Here is a 20,277-nt window from a genome sequence, read left to right as displayed (position 1 = left end):
GACATCACACTACAAAGTATCATTTTGCATTCTCGCACCTCTTATCATTTCTTTTTTAGCAAGAGGGAGTTGATTTGGAAGGAAAGAAGAAGGTATTAATGAAGTCAACATATAAGATAACTGTTTATACTCTTTAAGAATTGAGTATAAGAGCTGATAACATACCTCACCCATAGTGTCATTGAACTAGAGATGCAACCTGAAGAAGAAACTTCCATTTTAGCGCCTAGAGATGAGGGCGAGATTGGCGCCTCTACTTCTACACCATTACCTCTATCCTCACGGTCTACGTGGCAGAGAGTGTTAGAAACAATTGGTTAATTACACGCAGACACAAGTGGTGGAGTGACTTGATAGGATAGATGTTCGCCTTGATAGGCAGGATGTCTGCTTATGCCACATCGAACATTATTTGGGCATTTTGCCTCCTCCACCACCTGATTTGGAGGATGGAGGAGTTAACTTGAAGGATGCAACTGGAGAGGCAATTAGATGACCCAAGGGAGCTCGTGGAAGAGATGGTCCAATGGCTTAAGATGAATTACATCCAGATGGCCTTTTACAGCTTTTATTTTTTGACTTTCTTGCTTCCTTGAAAATTTGAAACTTTTATTTGTTATTTGGTTTTTACTACTAATCATTTTTTTTGAACTTATGATGTTGCTACTTATGAACTATCTGCAGTGCTAGTAGATTTGTAGATTGATGGTTTATGATTCATAGTTGATCAGGATTTTAACCATTGACATTTGGGATCATTTCTTATTTTTGTTCATTTATCTTTCTCTACACATTGACAGCAATGTGTATACTAAGTCTGGGGGGAAAAACTTGTGATACATGCATGATATGTAGATGTGTGTTGTTGGAAATGTTTGAATTGCTTGGACTTGATGGAAATATTATTATGCTTCTGAAGTTGTTGAAAATTTGCTAACTGGGAGTTTCTTCCAATTATAAGACAAAACTCTATCAAAATTTTTTCAAAATCTTATCTAAAATTACAAAATTGTCTAAAAATATTTTTTAATGTAGATGTGTGTTGTTGGAAATGTTTGAATTGCTTGGACTTGATGGAAATATTATTATGCTTCTGAAGTTGTTGAAAATTTGCTAACTGGGAGTTTCTTCCAATTATAAGACAAAACTCTATCAAAATTTTTTCAAAATCTTATCTAAAATTACAAAATTGTCTAAAAATTTTTTTTAAATTTTTTTTTGATTTAGCCCAAAGGTCAAGAAGTTCTAACCAATATTGACTTGAAAAATTCATTTTTTATTTGATTTGGAAATAGTTATTATGTGATTAGGATTTTTGAATTTTAGAAAATAAATTTTGTAAAATGGAAAAAATTATGCCTAAATTTTGCTAATTGAGTGAGATTTCTCCCCTAAGTAAGAGATTGATATAATCAATGAGAGTTATCTTTTTCCTATGATTTATGCTAAAGAGGTATAAAAAAAACAGATGAAGGAAAAATAAGAGTTGTTCTACTCCAATGATTCTAGTATTGAGCAATCAGGGATTGGCATCTATAAACATTAATTTTCGCATCAAAAGATGTTTGAATTATGAGTATGCTAAACAACTCAAATAAGTAAAATATTGAGTAACCGGGGGTCTACATCTATAAATGCCGATTTTCATGTCAAAAGATAATTTCATTATTTGAGTAAGTTAAATATGAATAAATCCCTCTTAGTGTTGGAATTTGAGAAAAAGATGATTGAAAAAGGAAAAACTATGAATTGACTATATGAGTTGTTTATTTGTGAAATTCGGTTAAGGTGAGAGATTAAATTTAACTTGTTAAAATTAGGGTATGATTATCTCTCTTTTACTTGATATTATGAGCATTTAAGACAAATTGAACAATTACATAAGTTTCATATGATTTAAGACAAATTGAACAATTATAAAGGGTTGAATTTTAAAGTTTCATATGATTTATTTCAAAACTCTTAAATCATTATTGGTTGATTTTTCCTATTGCTTGAGGACAAGTAATGATTTAAGTGTGGAGGAATTTGATGAGCGTTTATTTTGCATATTTTTATTGTGTTTTATGCTTAACTTTTGGTGTGTTTTTAGGATAAAAATGATGACATTTGGCTCTTTAAGCTTATATTCCTCAGGTTTCTAATTCTAGTCAAAACTTGCATTTGAGCAAATTACTGCATGAGTTTATAGTTTTTTAGGTTTTGGATGATTTATTCGAATCAAGTGAAGTCGAAGTGATATACTAGGAGTGATTCGAAGTCAATTTAGGCATGAAGCAAATGCAGAACATGAGGAAAAGTAAAAAAATGACCGTGCCAATGGATACTTGAAACGTGCCTCATGGATCCAGTTCAAGGATTCAAAATAAACCTCTGTGAAGAGGACACGTGAGCCACAAAATGTGAAGTATGCCTCATGGATCCTTGATGTCGCATGTCATCATCTAAGAGGTAGAGGAACTAATCCGCAACCTAGATTCATGAGCTACACCTCGCGGATCCATGTTGCATATCCTGGGGTTAAAGGCAACTTGCAGACTTTTCACAGTTTTTGGGACTATTTTCTTTAATCAATTTCAACTAGTTTCTGCAAAGTAGCAATGGGAACTTGAAAAAGCAACATTTTGGAATCTCAAGGAGCATCTTTTGTAAATCTTTCTTCTATATAAACACTTGTTTTAAAAGGATAAAGGAGATTTTAGAAACTCTTGAGAAAGAGCTATAGTTATGGAAAGAAAATGTAGAGAGAGCAAAAGAAAGTGAGATTTTCTTTTGTGGAAGAACAACTTTGTTCTAGAACTTGAAGAATAATGTGTAAATGTGGAGCTTGAGGAACTTGCTTCATCTAATTAAATAAGATTTATTCAAAATTTACTCTCAACTTCTTGTATTATTCATGCATTATGACAATAGGTTTGGGTGCTTTAACATGTCAGACTTTATGTCTAGCTAAACCATTTTCTCCTATGGGTAAAAATGAACTTGTAGCTTCTTGATTTGTGTTGACTTGAGTTGATCATAGCTATCTTATGAACCTATTAGTTCATATATTTGCACATTATATTTGTACTTGTTTGATTAGTTGTAAGGAGTCCAATTGTGAAACCTGGTCAATAATTAACTATTAGAAAATTTCTATTTTTTGGCTATTTTGTTAATGCAACTATGGCTAGACATAGACCAACAATGGGAGGTACAATAGGGGTGAAAGTGCAGGAGGTGGTGCTGTAATTGAGGGAGAAGTTAGTGGGGCTGGTACAAGAAATAGGGCTGATGTAGGTATAGGGGAACTGAAGAAGATAATAAAAATGGTAGCAACTCTAAAAGAGAGCATTTGACTAATGATGAAGGGTTTTGCAAAGATGATCAAATGCTTGAGAGTGAGAAACTAGCCCCTATAGTTGAAGTTCTCCCTCCTGTTGTGAACACTATTGAATCTACAATGTATGAGGAATGGGATATAACAAGCTTGGAAAGTGATGCACAAGGAGGTGGTCAACATGCAACCCCAGTTGGAAAAGAATCACAGGCAACTAATAAAGCATTTGGTGGTAGCAAGAGAAATAAGAAAAAGTATGTTAGAAAAATAGCAAGAGGGCCAAGAAAGAGCACAACAAAAAAATAAAATAAAATAGATAATCACATATAATAATTCATCATCACAAACTGATCAGAATACATCACCATAGGCTGATAAAGGACTAGAAGATGCTAATGATGAAGATGTGTTGTAGGACAACATGATGAATTAAGACCCATGGACCACTCATGGTTCTTCTTATCAAGATGATGATGTGCATAAAGAAATCATATACACTGACCTCAATGCTAAAAAAAATACATGGGAAATCCATATTTTCAAGTAGCGATAAGGTTTATATCATTAGTTGAGTTCAAGACTACAATCTAGAATTATTCTATTGCTAATGGTAGACTTGTTTGGTACTACACTAATGAGGAATTTAGAGTGAGGGTAAGATGCAAGGATCCATGCAACTGGGAGTTTTATACTTCTCAGGAGAAAGCACCTGGGCCGAATGATTTTGTCGTATGATGTGCATGAAAATTGTAGTCATGCTTGGAAAAATAAAAACATGACTGTTAAATAGATAGCTGAGGCAACAGTGCATAAGGAGTGCAATTACAAATATCAAACAAAAATAATTAGAAATGCTTAGAAATATTACTATTGACAAAATCAAAGGTTATGCAGTAAAATAGTACAAGGATATCTGGGAATATTGTTAGGGGATTAAGAAAACTCACCATGATTCTACCATGGCAATTAAGTTCACTTCATTTAGAGAACTGGGTTGCGATTCATCTAGGTTGCATTTATTGGTTCATGAGGCAGTATTATTGTTTGGGTGCATTAAAGGAATGATGCAAAATGTGTAGGCTTGTGATTGTACTTGATGGATGTCATATAAAAGGGTCATACCCTAATCAACTCTTATCAGCAATGGCAATTGATCCCAATAATGGCTAGTGGCCTATTGCTTGGGCCATAGTAGAGAAAGAAGCTACTGTCTTGTGGGAATGGTCCTTGGAGCTTCTCAAAGTAGATCTAGAAATAGATAATTAGTTTCAATACACTTTCATCTCTGATTAACAAAATATGAGTATCTTGTTATATAACAATTGGTGCATACTAGTAGCCACTTCAAGTACTAAAGTGTAAAGTATTTTTGTGGGGGTTGGATAGAGCATTATCCGAAGTGCTACCTAACTTTGAGCATAGATATTGTGTATAGCACATATATCAAAATTTCAAAAAGAAATATCTCAGTAAGGCACTTAAAGGAATGTTATGGGTAATAGCTAGAAGTAGCACAATTAGAATGTTTAAGAAAACTACTGAGAACTTGAAATAGTATGATAGTGAAGCATACAAATGGGTGGAGAAAGCACCTCATCCGAGCCACTAGTTTAAGACTTTCTTTTCTCCTCACATTAAGTGTAATATGATTGTCGATAATCCGTGCCAGTCTTTCGATTCACACATACTAGAAGTTAAGGATAAGCCAATCATATCTTTATTGAAAAATGTTAGAGAATTGATGATGGAAAGAATTCAAAGAAAGGCTGCCATTACTAGAAATCCACACTTACCAGGGCCTTTGACTAGAAAATTTATTGATGATAGAAATGAAAAGTTTTTTCACTGGTTACCATAATTCAATGGAATTGATGGATATCAGGTAAAGCCCCAAGGAATGCCAATTTATAGTGACTTTGAAAAAGAAGCAATGTACTTGTTGGATTTGGGAAGTATCTAACTTACCTTGTACCCATTTAATTGAAGCAATTAAGCAAATAGAAGATGATCCCCATGAAATGACTAATGAATGTTACTACAACAGCTTATTTTTGTAGGTTTATAATAATATCTTGTAGCCTATCAGTAGCTAGGACTGTCAATCGGACTAGGCCAACTCGAGCTCAGTTCATTCATTCCGACAAAAAGTCCAATCAGCCTGACCTTTTAGTGAGTCGGTCTGAGTTTAATTAAATATGAGTCGAGCTTGCACCTCATTAGGCTCAAATCCGACATAGGTCCGACCCTTTAATTATCTATATATATAATATTTATATTTTGATATTATGTACAACTATATATCCAAATATATTATTACTAAATACTAAATGTCTATAAATTACAAAATACAAAAATACATCTGAAGACTCTCTTATGAACTTTCTTAACAGCCAATATTAGTAATACATAACTGAATCTCTAACTTTTCTTATTGGTCGAGTAAATTTTTGTGTTGGCATAATATTGGTTAATTTCTTTTTGGTCTAGAAACACAAATCATCAAACATGTTTGGATTCAAATCACAAGGCTATAAAAAAGCTTCAACTTTTAAAGATGTATTGGCTTATGACCGTATGTTTTATTAATAGTTTTCATGTATTTTGAATAAATTAAATATAAATATTGTTGAAAATTTTTTGGTTTATATACTTTTTAAGAACTATTATTTGTTCATGTTTAGTTTTAATATTGTAGTCTTGTAAATGTTAAATTAGTTTTACAACTTAATAGTTATAGTAATTATATTAAGAAAATTAAGGAGTAATAAGTGAGTTTGAGCTAAATCTAAATAAGGCTCACAACTTGAATATTATGTGAACTGAATATGAGTTTCATATTTATTAACCCGACACTCATAGAACGAAACTCGAAAATATTATAAATTAAATGAGTTGAGTTTGAACTTATAAAAGCCTGGTTCATTAGGCCCGATTGACAGGCTTATCAGTAGCCAAATACTTTGGCCTAAGTCTACCAACATGGAACTTGATCCTCCAATTTCTACCATCCAACAAAGTATGCCAAAAGAGGCAAGGAAAAGGAATGATGTAGAAGAAAAGAACCATGGAAGAAAGCTCAGAGCATGTCACCATGCATTGTAGGAAATGTGGAAAAATATGGTACAATGTAGCAATATGCAAATAGATGACTTCGAATCAAGAAACTGCTTAACTAATGATGAAGCAATAGCCTATATGTATACATATAGTTTTCAAGCCAAATGTCTTACCTTTGTTAACCAATACACTTCCATTTATACAAAGTTTCAAAAAGAAAACAAAGGGCAAAAGAGTGCATGAGGAGGGTTTATGAACTCAACAGCAGTAGTAGCAGTAGCAAACTCTAGCAGTTAACCAGCCAAATCCACCAATCCCAACAATTTAGCATTCAATCCAGTGTCTCAATAGCCAAATCCACCATCTCAACAACCAATATTAGCAGTTCAGCATCCAAATCCGGCAGCTACAAGTTCTAGATCTAGTAGAAAATTCTACAAAAATGGTAAATGGCTATTAACTAAAGCAAACAAGAGATGATTAATGCTAATTAGCCTATCTGGGAAAGGAAACACCCTTCAAGTTTGGTGGGTAGAAGGGTAGAAGAGATAGAAATACTAGTAGATCTGGATTAACAAGAGCCAGAGGTGGCCCTACAAGTTAAATGGGATTGGATTGTGTTTTGATGTTGACTTATATGTAAATGACTTATCCTCTAATTGATAATAGTTTATTTAAGTGTGGCTATTAAAATAGATGCATTATAGGTTAGGGGATCCACTTTATGTAAATAGTTGATGGCTTTTAGTTTGTTATGATGAATGACTTTTGTTTTTTGTCCACTGTCTTTTTGTAATGCATCTTGGAATAGATTCTATGTACTAGTGGAAATCAAAAGCTTTTACAGTTGTGTTTATCCAGTGGTTATGCTCCTTTTGTCTTGTCTTTTCTACATACACGAGTACTCAATTTACTGTGTTATAATACTGCATGCACAAATGTCCATTCATTTAGTGCAAATCAAAAATTACTGCAGGGATTCCATTACAAAACATACCAATGGAGATCTCACTACAATAGGCAACATGTTTCATCTTCTTGGTCTGATTATAGAAAACACTAACAGCTTGACACCTAATCAACTTTACTACGCCTACTTGTCCACAATCACCCTATAGCATTCACGATCCTTTGATGACCAAAATATGGGCACTCTCATTGATAGTCATAAAATACAAGGGGATACAAAACACCAATACAAAAAATCATGCAGCAAGAAGAGCTCTTGAGAAATAATGCTGTGTAGTTTTGTGTTTTTCACTTCAACCTCAAATTTTGAACCTTTAAACTCCAATTTTTTAGTTTTAGTTTCCCATCTTCTTGCCAATGTTTCCAGTTCCTCTCATACAATTCCATTCTATTCATTTTTCTCAACAAATTAGGAATTACGTGAGTTGATCTTTTGTACATTTTTGGATCGCACAATCCCAAAAGCGACATCCCTTATCCTGCATTTTACATGGTAGGACTAAATTCTCATGTTATAACATCTCCATTATAAATCAAACACCTTACCTCTCTTAACGGGCAAATAACATATCTTATTGTTGGGTTCTAGTTTGTCCATGAGGGCTTCATCGTTGTTGTTAATCTGCATGGGCATCTTGAAATAGGTTGAGAAGAGTGCCTTAACATTCTTTGTCTTCCTTGCACTTTGCCTGAGGAATTTAGGGCTTCAAATTGACTCCCTACTTCTTTCCTGAAATAATTTCACATTTGGGTATAGGTTTGAGGAAAGAAATAATGGGGAGAATAGGATCAAGTTAATTGTGGAAAAAATATCCCTGTATTTTGCTATGTATTCTGATTATTTGATAAATTAAGAGCATTGATCGATGAAATAGCCATGGGTGTGCTGATTGGTTAATTTAATGGTCAATTTTTTTTTATAAAAAATTATTTGATGGCCAATAGTTGATGCAAGCAATAGTTTAATATCCACTGAAATATTTTGCCCATAAAATAATACCATATCCCTCAAAGGCAGAGCCACTTTTAAGTGCCCACCCACCAAAATTTCTGAAGTATCCCCTTTTGATATACTTTGTTCCTCTAAGTTCTTCAAATCTATAATTATCACCTACTTTAAAAAGGATGTCTCTTAGAAACAAAACCAAGTGCTAGTTAAAAAAAAAAGAATATTGAACATAAAAGCTTTTTATTCTATAGCACAAAAAATAATTATCATTCAGCTTGTGCAATAATGTCATTATTGTAAAATTCAATACAACTTTAACAAAATTGACTCGACTATTATACTAGTTATTTATGATTTTCTATACAGTTATTTTTGTATATAAAAGTTTTCTTTTTAGTTGTACTGCGTTGTACACAAAAGCAATTGTCCCCAACTTTGGGTTCTAACTCCGTCACTGCCATCCTTTATTCAATAAAGAGGGCACAACTTTGAATATGTATGACATCTGTGTTATTTTACAATATACAATTTATCACGTAGAATAGTAGTAGTGTATGTAGTACCCAAGTCACAAATTATTTTTAAAATAAGCAATCAATAATACGCACCTTTCATCAATTAAAGATCCAAATGCACCCTTTTCAAAATTTTCCTGCAGACAATCTCTGTAACATCATATTGCAAAGCCATAGTCATGGAAAGGACCTTGCACTCCTTTGTATAGTGGAAAACAAAGAAATGCGCTGAACTATTTGTTCAGAAAGATGCTAGTCTGCTCCACGAGCAGTTCTTGAAGTACTTGCTTCATCCGAGAATTTTGGCCGGTCAATAGCATCTACCTGGAATTTAGAGGTGACAATCACTTTAAACCAAAAGGAGTATTACTACTTTATGAGCGCCAGAAAGTTATAGAGAAATTACCGTAGCTCTATCTACCTGCTGATCAACAATAACATTGGCTTCTTCATGAATATCAACTCGACTCCCATTTGTTTCTAATGGCTCTCTTATCACCACACCAATATTCCGGGCTTTATTTTTAGGCTTAAAAAATGCAAGTCCCTTCCCTTTATCTTTCCTCCTTGCCTGAGAGTTTGCATTAGTTGTCCCACCTCTAGAACGGCCCTGAAAAATGTTAAAAGTCCCCGAGCTGTAACATCCTAGTCATTACATATATGTTGTTAAGCAAATGACATATTTGACCAGCTTCAGGCTGAATGGGGAGTGGATACCTAGCGTTAGGCAACTAAAGATGGTGCTTACTCCATGATGCCAATGGATGATTTGACGTTTCCGGCAATAACATAAAATTATGTTGATAACATGACATATGCCATAAAATGACTTTTCATCTTTCGCAAGGAAAATAGCAGCATTAAGGACTAACTTGAACTGGCATATTTAGCAGGTTATACTAAGTGGGCACCTATGCTAGGCAACTTAATTTTTTCACTATCCCCTTTGATTCCAGGTCCAATGGAGATTGCCCCTACTGCTCCCACCAATGTTTATACATGTATAATTTTTTAAGTTTGTCCCAATAGATGGACTTCCAATTGTCCGCATGCTTTGAACTACTTGTCTATAGCAAAGTTTATTTCTCAATTAGCAAAGTGGACATGCTTTGAACTACTTGTCTATAATTTCTGATAATGGACTTCCAATTGTCCGCATGTCCCAACGAGAATGTAAGTAAATGGCATAGATAGCCACCAAATTATTTCCAATTTCATGTTTTGATCACTGAATTTTTTGTATGTACACCAATTGTTTCCAAAATGTATATTTTAATTAGTTGAATAACTATTTTAGCTAAATAAAAGGTTTAGCGACTAAAACAAGAAATGTTGAATAATTTAATAGTCAATTTTGTCATTTGCTCGTGGGACTATTTTCTCTCTTTAACTACTAGTCCAACAACTCTATAAACTCCTTAATTAGTTAAGCTCACAAGTACAAAATTCACAATTACATACTAATCGACTTGAATACAATTTTTATTTAATATTATTCTTTGTTTGTCATTTTTTCCCACCAAGTCAACACAATTATTTTTGAGTCAACACACTTAAAACAAAATAACAACCCATTTTATTTTTTACACTTGAATCAAGATCAAACAAGACACAACTTTACCTTTATTATTCTTCTCCTTTCTCAATGTGCTCTCAATACACAAACCCATTTGCAAAACTTTCATATCTTCTCTACATATTAAAATTCACGTAAGTTGCTAGCTTTTTCTTAACATTTCACCACTAAAGATAGAGATTTTTTTAATATTATTACGATTGGCATAATTTCACTTGTTAAATTTGTCTTGCAGTTAATACTCTTGCTTCTCTCAACGCTAGTCCCTCTGTCCATTCTAGTTGTCTCTCTCCTCCTTCTCTCAACATGTTTAAAGTTGACATGTGGACTCAATTTTTTTAATTGCTTTTCCAAATTAGAAAACTGTGGAATTGTTAAGAGTATATATTCAAGTCCCTTTGTTTCTTAGTCCATGTGTTTGTCAACGTGCTACCGTCACATACAAGTTAAAAACCCATAAAAGGCCTGCCTCATCCTTCCCTCCCTATAACTCATTTTCTACTTTTTTTTTCTCTGGAACTGTTCCGGTCAAAACTTCCTCCGCCTCTCAATCGGAGAGAAACCGGACAAATCTGGTATTTAGATCAGAAATAGTTTAGTTTAATTACCTTTATATTGTACTAAGACAGACTTAAACATTAAGTAAAAAGTCAACCTTGAAAAGAATGCAGTTTTTAAAGAATATGTGGAAAGGGGTTAAAAAATAAGCAGATTTTCAAATATGAAACCAATTTATGAAAATCAAGAAATATTTTCATAGTAAGATAAGCAATTTTGCCCTTTTTTGTTGTTTGAAATGTGCAACACATCAGGCAGGGAAGGGTTACCTCGTTATCTGATCTCGGAGACAGGTTTCCTGTTGTTGGATTATGAACGTGACTTGCAAGAACACTTTGATTCGGAAGCGTTATTCCCTCTCCCCTCAGTTGGATGAGATTCTGTTGGTCCAGTGATTGGGACGGCCCGTGAAGAAAAAACTTAAACTGATTATTTTTGTTCTTAAATTGAAGCACCTCTGCTTCTATTCGATCAGCAATGCCATCACTGCTTCCATTTACTAAGACAATAGTCAACTCCTCGAGCTTGTTAATCTGGTCAGCTGTTCCAGGGGGAAATATCAGCCATGTCCGTTCTGGCTTCGGATTGGTATTGCACGCCTCGGGGACAAATGAAAACCTCAAGCACATTAGGCCAACCAAACTGCGGATCACTTCGGGCAAACAATGGATTGAGGTGTCTCGAATATCAAGAACTTCGAGCTTCTCGAGGTCCACTATATTAGGTGGGAACTCAGTTAAGTCACCGCAATTGTTGAGGTATAAACTCCGAAGCGCAGCCAAGGAGGAGATACAGGATGGCAACGATTCTATTCCGGTGCTGTGCAGGTCTAAAACTCGAAGTTTCTTCATAGTTGTGAAGAAATTTTCCCCAATGTTTCTCAAGTTTGGGTTAAGTTGCAGAAATAGTGTTGATATCCCCTCACATATTGGGCTCACAGGTAATTTCTCTAATCTGCAACCCATCAAAGACACCCTTTTGGCCTTCTCCCATTCTTCATTTGTTAGGTGTCCGTCTATCTCTGGACCGGACTTGACATAGGATGTTCCAGCTTCCTCCCCAGGGAAAGATATACGAATTGCAAATTTCCTGACGAGTATTGGCATCTTAACGTACTGTTCAGAACATTTCTCTAAGAGAGAGAGCTCAATCAGCTTATGCAGTACGTAAATTCCATCATCTCGAGCCACAAGTAATGTAGGAAGAGGACAGCATAGAAAATCTTCAGCTTTCCAACATTCAACTAAAACATCAATGGGAATTGTGAATTCTTTCGGAAACAATGCTGCATAAAGTAGGCAACTTTTGTAACGATCCTCTTCCAAGCCTTCATGAGCTATCTTAAAAGCTTCAAGTAGTCCTCCTAGTCCCAGATCTTTACATTCACCAACATCTGCTGCCAGTTTGTCCTTTATAGATCTCCAATATGCTGCATTTTTTTGGCTTTTGAGCAACTTCGCAATAGATGAGATCACCCCTGGAAGCCCGCCAAGCTCTTTAAGAATCAGTCCAACCAGCTCACAGCATTGTTCACTTAGTCTTTCACCTTCCATGATCTTATGAAACAATTTCCTCGACTCGTTGTGTGGTAACTTCTCTACTTTGATTTTTTGGTCAAAACAAAAACTCCTCAGCAAAACTGGATCTTTAGTTTCAATGATGACTATCCCGTGCTTATGTTCTTCGGAGACTCCAATCTCCTCAAGCTGAATTGATGAAGAGAACCCCTCAAAAAGTAGCAAATATGATTTTTCACGTAATTGTGTAGATATTGTGTCTTTATTCTTATCAATTGTACTAATCTGCTCAGTTAACTCCAAACGCCGAAGAATACTCTCTTGTATGGTTTTGATGACATCCTCTTTCTTGTGCAGATTGGTTGGAACAGTCACCCAAATGACGTAGTCGAGTTTTGGGGAAGGAGGGCATGAATAAAACCAGTTATTCAAGTTCTTCATGATATTTGTTTTTCCAACTTGCGCTTCTCCAATGATAGCAATCCTCTTCAATTTTGCTTCTGCCTCAACTCTACAGGGCTGCAGTTCATCAAGGAGTTCATCGCGTTTCTTTTGATGTGAAGGCACAACATCAAGGTCTTTAGCATCTTCCATTCTTATAACAGCTTTTGGCTTCACTGGACGTGTTAAATCCGCAAGTGGTATGTCTTTTCGGGCTGAAGCAAATTTATCCCTTAGCTTCATAACGTCTTTATCGAGCCTTGCAAGCTTGAAGAACTTTCGGGTCCATAATTTGCGCTTCCCTAAGTGGGAAATATCCGGCAGTTCATGGATCGGTGCATTTGTGCTGCTCTCATCCACATCCGCTTTGTTCGAACCTTCTGCTCCCTGGTGCCTTTGGTTTCCAGTTGCTCCTGTCATCTTTCTGTACTTCTCAATTATCTTACTGTAATCATCCAACAACCGGGATACTACCTTCTTCCACGCTTCATGTTGTCGACTTCTCTGTATGGAGGCTGCTCGACGATTGATATCTTCTTCATTGTCATGCCAACGGGCATAAAGAATTTCTGCTTCATCTCCAAGATATTTAAGATTGTCAAGTAAATCTTTCACGTGTCTTCTCCTGTGCTTCATGTACACAAATAAATCTTTGAGAACCGCATATGCAAATGTTAGAGATGACCCACCAAGTGCCGCATCAACAGGCATCCTGCAAACTCAAAAACTTTTCTTAAGCCGTCCTTGAAGGTTCCAGACTCGGTGTAGCAAAAGTTTAATCAAATTCATTGGAATGAATGAAATAGGACGAAATGAATCTTCAGTCTTCAATGCTTGGGCAACCTTAAGCCAAAACAAAAGAAGTTTTAAGGTATTCAATTTTGGATAACTCAGTTTCTTTTGTTTTAATCTAAACCAATGTTGTCCTAAAGTATATAATTTTTGACAAATTGTCCTCAATCTCCATAAAAATGTAAGAAAATTTATTAACATGGTTTACAAAATACGTAAAAATTTAGAACAACTATAACACTTACGGACAAATAATGGGAAACCATAGAAACTCGGTAAGATATAATATAAGTGTAAACTATCCAATTTTTTACCAGTTTAAAAAAATAGATATATACCTAATAATTTGCTAATTGAACAAATCCGGTGCTGTTTTAAGTGTGTATGACCTCCATTTAGTTATTTTCTATACTTAAATATAATCATTCATTAAGCAACTATTTTTGTACATAAAAATTAGTTGTAAAATTTTGGTTTCCATTATTTTTATGGTGTAAGTAATATAATAGTATACGAGTTGTAAAGTTTATATTGTTTTACTTGAAAGGTGTAAAATTTATTACTCAATGCTCTATTACTGGATGCATAAAAACTATGTAAAACAAAGGATATGACCTCTATTTTGCATTTTGTGGCTTTTCACAATTTTTGTAACCATTCTATAATTCTAATAAATGTTTTTTAAGCTTTATTATGAGTTTCACTAATTTTTTTAAAAACATTTAGACCAAAATGGCTGAAATTGAACACCTAAAGGACTACAATTGTTTAAGAGGAAATACTACGGATCATTTTCGCCGATAAACAGTTTAGGAACAACATTTGGTTTAGTTGGAACATTTGGGACTAATTTAATTAGTTCACAGAGGGAGCTAAACACACACACACAGAGACATATGTTAGAGAAGCCAACAATGTAACAAAAGCCATCTTTGCTTACTTTTGTGCAAGAATTCATGTCATTCTTCCCCTTGGAGGAGGAAAAATAAAAGGTTCTTTAAAATTAAAAAAAAAAGTGTAATTTGGAGTCTCACTTTATAGTTTTCATAGGCGATAGTGTCCATCAATTAATTTAGGAATATAAAGTGCAACTAGGGTAAGTATGATCCTAAACTCATCAATTAATTTAGGAATATAAAGTCACTAGGCACACATGCAACTGGGGTTGTGTGTGCCTGGTGACTGCTCTAGTCTTGGAAGAAGATTCTGAAACTTAAAGAGTTTTAGCCCAGCCTTTCATTAAGAAAATGGTGGGAAATGGCAGCGAGAATTTTTCTGGTTCGAAAATTGGCAACCAACGGGGCCTTTGTATCAACATTTTTCACAGAACTTACTCTCTTGTTTCAGATGTCAAAGGCAAGATACATTGAAGAAATGCGTTGCTGAGGGAACTTGGAAATGGCCAACTAGGAGGAGAAGGAATCAGGAGGTCAGGTTGCTAATGCAACAGATACCTACTCTCTTTGTACCGTTTGTTGATGAGGATGAGTAGAGTATACAGCCACCTAGCTTCTTTGGATTGATCACTGTTGAATCAGCTGTGTTGACACTCAGATCATGGGGTCAAAAGGTTTTCTAGTATCATCTGGCTTGGGAAAAAATCTATGTACCTAGATGCTCCTTTATCTTATGGTTGGGATGTAGAAAGTCACTAAATACTGAAGTAGATTGTAGAAATAGATCTTAGATACTACGTGTGTGCTATGTGGTGAAATTGATGTATGTATATACCTATATAGATAAATGTATAATGCATAATATCTACATACGATCATATATACATCATATGCAGATACATATAGACGTACATGTCTATGTATAAACATATCTACATGCATACATACATAATAATTAAATACATACATGTATGCATTTGTACACATCTATATGCACAAACATACACACATACTTTACGTATGCACGCACATATATACATACAACGATATGCATGTACACGCACATATTTTTTCAACAAATATTCTCTCCTTGCATCACCTGCATTGATGCATGGGTTTAATCTAGTTGTAAATGACTGCATTTAAAATAGATCTCAATTGATGAAACATAGGATGCATAGAAGTATATATGAACATATGAATGAAGACGAAATCGCAATTGACACAACTAATGATGTACAAGGACCTTTCAGAAAAACATACAGTCTTTTAACGGATACATGAAAATGGTTATGAATGATATTCAACTTCTTAAATGAAATGAGAAATTTTTTTCAAGTGAAATTTTTTTTCTTCATTGATGATTGAGAAAGATACTAAAAACTACAACAGAAAATGAAAAGAAAACTTTACCTCGAAGGATGATGGTTGCTCATTGATAACGCTGAGCTTTGAACACTGGTTATTAGAAGCAAACAATTAAGGCAAAAAAAGCATTAATTTCTAATGAAAACATCAAACAAAGGCATTAGAAAGTAGAAGATTACACACACATGCACACGTATATTTACACACACACACACTGACACACACTCATACATACATACATACATATATGTGTACATATGTATGTGTATATATATGTGTGTATATATAATGTGTTTGTGCACAACAAAATAGTTTAGCAGAAAAAGAAATGCAACTGAAGTATATGAATAAAAAATAAAATAATAAAAGCACAACAAGAGAAAACACACTTTGTCATAGTTTGCTAGGAATACTAACAATAGGAAAAGTACGATTCTAGAGAAGAAGGGGAAAAAAAAGATTAACATTCTAAATGCTAGTTTTGTTGAAATGAGTCAATGAGAAAGATATTTTTGTGAAAAAATAAGGCTAGAAATGAAAGCAAAAGCTATTTCCCTAGGGCTGTGGATAGAAACAAATGAATCACACTTGTAATTTGTTGATGAGGTTGAGTAGAGTATACAGACACCTAGCTTCTTTGGATTGTTCACTGTTAAATCAGCTATGTTGACGCTCAGATCACAGGGTCAAAAGGTTTTCTGGTATCATCTGGTTTGGAAAAAAAACTATGCACCTAGATGCTCCTTATCTTATGGTTGGCCTGTAGAATGCAACTAAATACTAAAGTAGATTGCAGAAATGGGATTTACAGATCTTAGATACTAAGTGTGTGCTATGCGGTGAAGTTGATGATCATATTTTCTTCAGCTGCAGAGTGTCGCATGGATGTGGTAGAAAACACTAAATATGTTGGGATCTAGCTGCGTAACAAACATCTATTGAGACATCAAATAGTCAGTAATTTAATAATAAATAAACTATAAATATAAAAATAAATGACACACAAAAGTTATTATGAGCCTACGTCCAGAGAGAAAAAATCCTTTTTTATTATGAGACAATAAACTCCATAGAAGAATATAACCTAAACTCAATTCCAACCCTTGCATAATTGCTCTCTCACCTTCTAAGAACACATGCATAGACTACATGGCTCGCACCGTAGTGGGTACTGTCCTTAGATCAGTTTTGCTAGAATTCTTGTAGTTGTTTTGTTCTATGTAGTTAGGGAATGCCCTGGTGTGTAGATATCACTGGATATCGTCAATAAAGAGCTTATTTTTTCCCAAAAAAAAAGGTATGATTCTAAACTATTTCTTTCTATTCATTAATTATGCTATATCCATATACATACATACATATATGTATATACATATATGTATGTATTTATATACCTATATAGATAAATATGTAATGCATAATACATATATACATACATATATCATATGTGGGTACATATAGATGCACATGTCTATGTATATACATATCTACATGCATACATACATAATAATTAAAGGGATAATTTCACAAACCTCTCTTGAGGCTTTTAATGATTATAGAGAGCTCCCCTTAGATTTTAAAAATTACATATACCTCTTCTACTTTTACTATTTAGTAACAATATAGGTCCAACAATCTAAATTTTCTTTTAAAAATCCTAAATTGTCCTTTCGTACAAAACTAAGAAAAAAAATATAGCATACTCAATCATTTTCTTCCACGCTTTGCACAAATCAATAAATTTAATCCCTAATAACCATCCAAACATAAGTTTTAAAACCAAATAGCCGCCCAAAAGATCCCAAACTGTATATACAATACCAATACTTGTCGCTAAAAAAAAAATAAAAACACATACAAACCCCATTGAAAACCAATTTTATACCCCAAAATTAAATATTAATGCTTATATACCTCTTCAATATAAGTTAAATTGACCTAGAATCACCATTACAACACTCTTATGGCCTTAAAAATATTAATATTTGAAAAGTAGAGAATGAATTCTACCTCTACAATAAAATCATAATAAAAAATTTCTCATCTAATGAAAGAAATCCTTATGTGATTATTGACATTTTATAAAAAAAAAATTTTTGACAATAAACTAAATATGAAAAATTTCACATCTTTAGTTTTTCTTGCTATTTTAGTCATCAATTTTATTATTTATTTCTTTATCACTGCACGTCTCTTCATTTACTTTTAATTTGACACATAATCTACTCCCTCTGTTGATTTTGTAATTTCAATTTGCTAATATCCACAAAATTGAAAATAATAAACATAGGTTATATCAATTAGAAAAGAGAGGAGCAAAAACAGACAAAAGATAGAAAATAAATTTATTTAGGTTTTGATAATTTATTGCCTTAAATTTAAAATTATCTATCAAATGAAGGGCATTATAGGTATTTTACTATGTCAAGGGAGTAAGTATACTTTCTTAAACCTGAGAGGAGCCAAATGAAATTGTTAGAAACTTCAAGGTAGGTTACTGAAATTATCCCATAATTAAATACATACATATGTGCATTTGTACATATCTATATGTACAAACACACACACATACTTTATGTACATGTGCACATATTTATGTACACACATAAATACATACAACCACACGAATATATACACACACAGATATATATATATTGTAACTATTTTTTCAACAAGTATTCTCTCCTTGCATCTTATTGATGCACGGGTTTAATCTTGTTGTAAATGACTACATTTAAAATAGATCTCAATTGATGCGACATAGGATGCATAGAGATCTATTATATGAACATATAACTGAAGACGAAATCACAATTGACACAACTAGTGATCTACAAGGATCTTTCAGAAAAACATATATTCATTTAACGAAAAACATGCAATACTGGACTTCTTAAATGAGGTGAAAAATTTTTTTCAAGTGAACTATTTTTTCTTCATTGATGATTGAGAAAGATACTAAAAACTACGAAAGACATGAAACAAAAAATTGACCTCGAAGGATTATGATTGCTCGTCGATGATGCTGAGCTTTGAACACTGGTTATTAGGAGCAAACAATTGAAAAAAAGCATTAAATTCTAATGAAAACATCAAACAAAGGCATTAGAAACTAGAAGTGTTAGTGGTTATTTATATTTAACTTTTGGTGAAAACCATCACCTATTAAATCCAAGATCTTTATGGCGATTATTAAGAAATAAATCAACAGAAAAATTGCGAAAATATACCTGGATTCATGTTAACAAACTAGCACTTGAACCCATGGATTTTAAATTGACTTTCCAAATTAACACGTATTTAATTTCTTTCTGTTTTCAGGATTTCCTGACAATGGGATATCGGGAAAGACTATTTTGTGGTACTAAAGAATATAAAAATAAGATACGTGTGACCTGGGACCATAATTCTATTTATAAATAACTTTCATGTTACCTTTTTGGATTCCTATTTCAACTCATCATAGAAATAGAAAATACCCTTAAATCTCTAAATATTAAAAACCTACATCCTATTAGATACAGTAAACCCCAAACCTTAATTGATCATTTTAATTGGATTTAACCTTATTTAACAATCTGCAACATATAATTATTCACATAAAAGTCCAACGTTAGATTAAAGATCCAACAAAAAGATCACACATACAAGCACACACATATTTACACACACACACACACATATTTAATGTGTGTGTGTGTGTATAATGTGTATGTGCACAATAATATAGTTGAGCAGAAAAAATGCTTTTATTATTTTATTTTTTTATCGATATACTTTAGTTGCATTTTTTTCTGGTGTGTGCACAACAATGTAGTTTAGCAGAAAAAAATGCAACTAAAGAATACGGATAAAAAAATAAAATAATAAAAGCACAACAAGAGAAAGCACACTTTGTCATAGTTTGCTAGAAATGCTAATGATAGGAAAAGTACAATTCTTGAGAAGAGGGGCAAAAAAAAAATAGAAAGCAAAAACGATGAACATTCTAAATGCTAGTTTTGTTGAAATGGATCAACGAGAAAGATACATTTGTGGAAAAATAAGGCTAGAAAGGAATGCAAAAGATAATTCCCTAGGGCTGTGGATGGAAACAAATGATTCACACTTGTATTTTTTGTAACAATTGCAAGGAATAAGCAAAGAACCAGGTAGCGGAAAAATTATGGAAAAATTTGTCAACATAACAATCATTAGTTGATGAAGAATATCAAATTTAAGAGAAAACAAAAATTAATAAAATAACCTGAATAATGTTGGACGGTAAAATTCTCATAATTATACACATTGCTACTAGTGCACATAATTGGTTTCACCAAT

General features: G+C 33.4%; 1 protein-coding gene and 1 long non-coding RNA gene across 2 annotated transcripts; both read right to left on the bottom strand.

Annotated features, from left to right (window-relative positions):
• Window positions 1-8,870: 8,870 nt before the first annotated feature.
• On the bottom strand, window positions 8,871-11,273 carry LOC113764533. Its single transcript, XR_003467639.1, has 3 exons — window positions 11,213-11,273; window positions 9,231-9,419; window positions 8,871-9,133 (listed from the first exon to the last, which is right to left on the bottom strand). It is a non-coding gene; the product is annotated as an uncharacterized LOC113764533 (long non-coding RNA).
• Window positions 11,274-11,307: 34 nt separating this feature from the next.
• On the bottom strand, window positions 11,308-13,612 carry LOC113766766 (disease resistance protein At4g27190-like). The gene is made up of 2 exons (XM_027310921.1): window positions 11,370-13,612; window positions 11,308-11,323 (listed from the first exon to the last, which is right to left on the bottom strand). The coding sequence occupies exons 1-2, from the start codon at window positions 13,610-13,612 to the stop codon at window positions 11,308-11,310; spliced, it is 2,259 nt and encodes a 752-aa protein (XP_027166722.1).
• Window positions 13,613-20,277: the final 6,665 nt, after the last annotated feature.

This window comes from Coffea eugenioides, chromosome 3 (assembly GCF_003713205.1).
Source record: "Coffea eugenioides isolate CCC68of chromosome 3, Ceug_1.0, whole genome shotgun sequence".
NCBI lineage: Eukaryota > Viridiplantae > Streptophyta > Magnoliopsida > Gentianales > Rubiaceae > Coffea > Coffea eugenioides.
This window is presented reverse-complemented; position numbering and strand designations above follow the sequence as displayed.

Bases quoted from the DNA above. Each gene is read 5' to 3' on its own strand.
- LOC113766766 (XM_027310921.1), bottom strand. From the start codon at position 13,612: ATGCCTGTTGATGCGGCACTTGGTGGGTCATCTCTAACATTTGCATAT.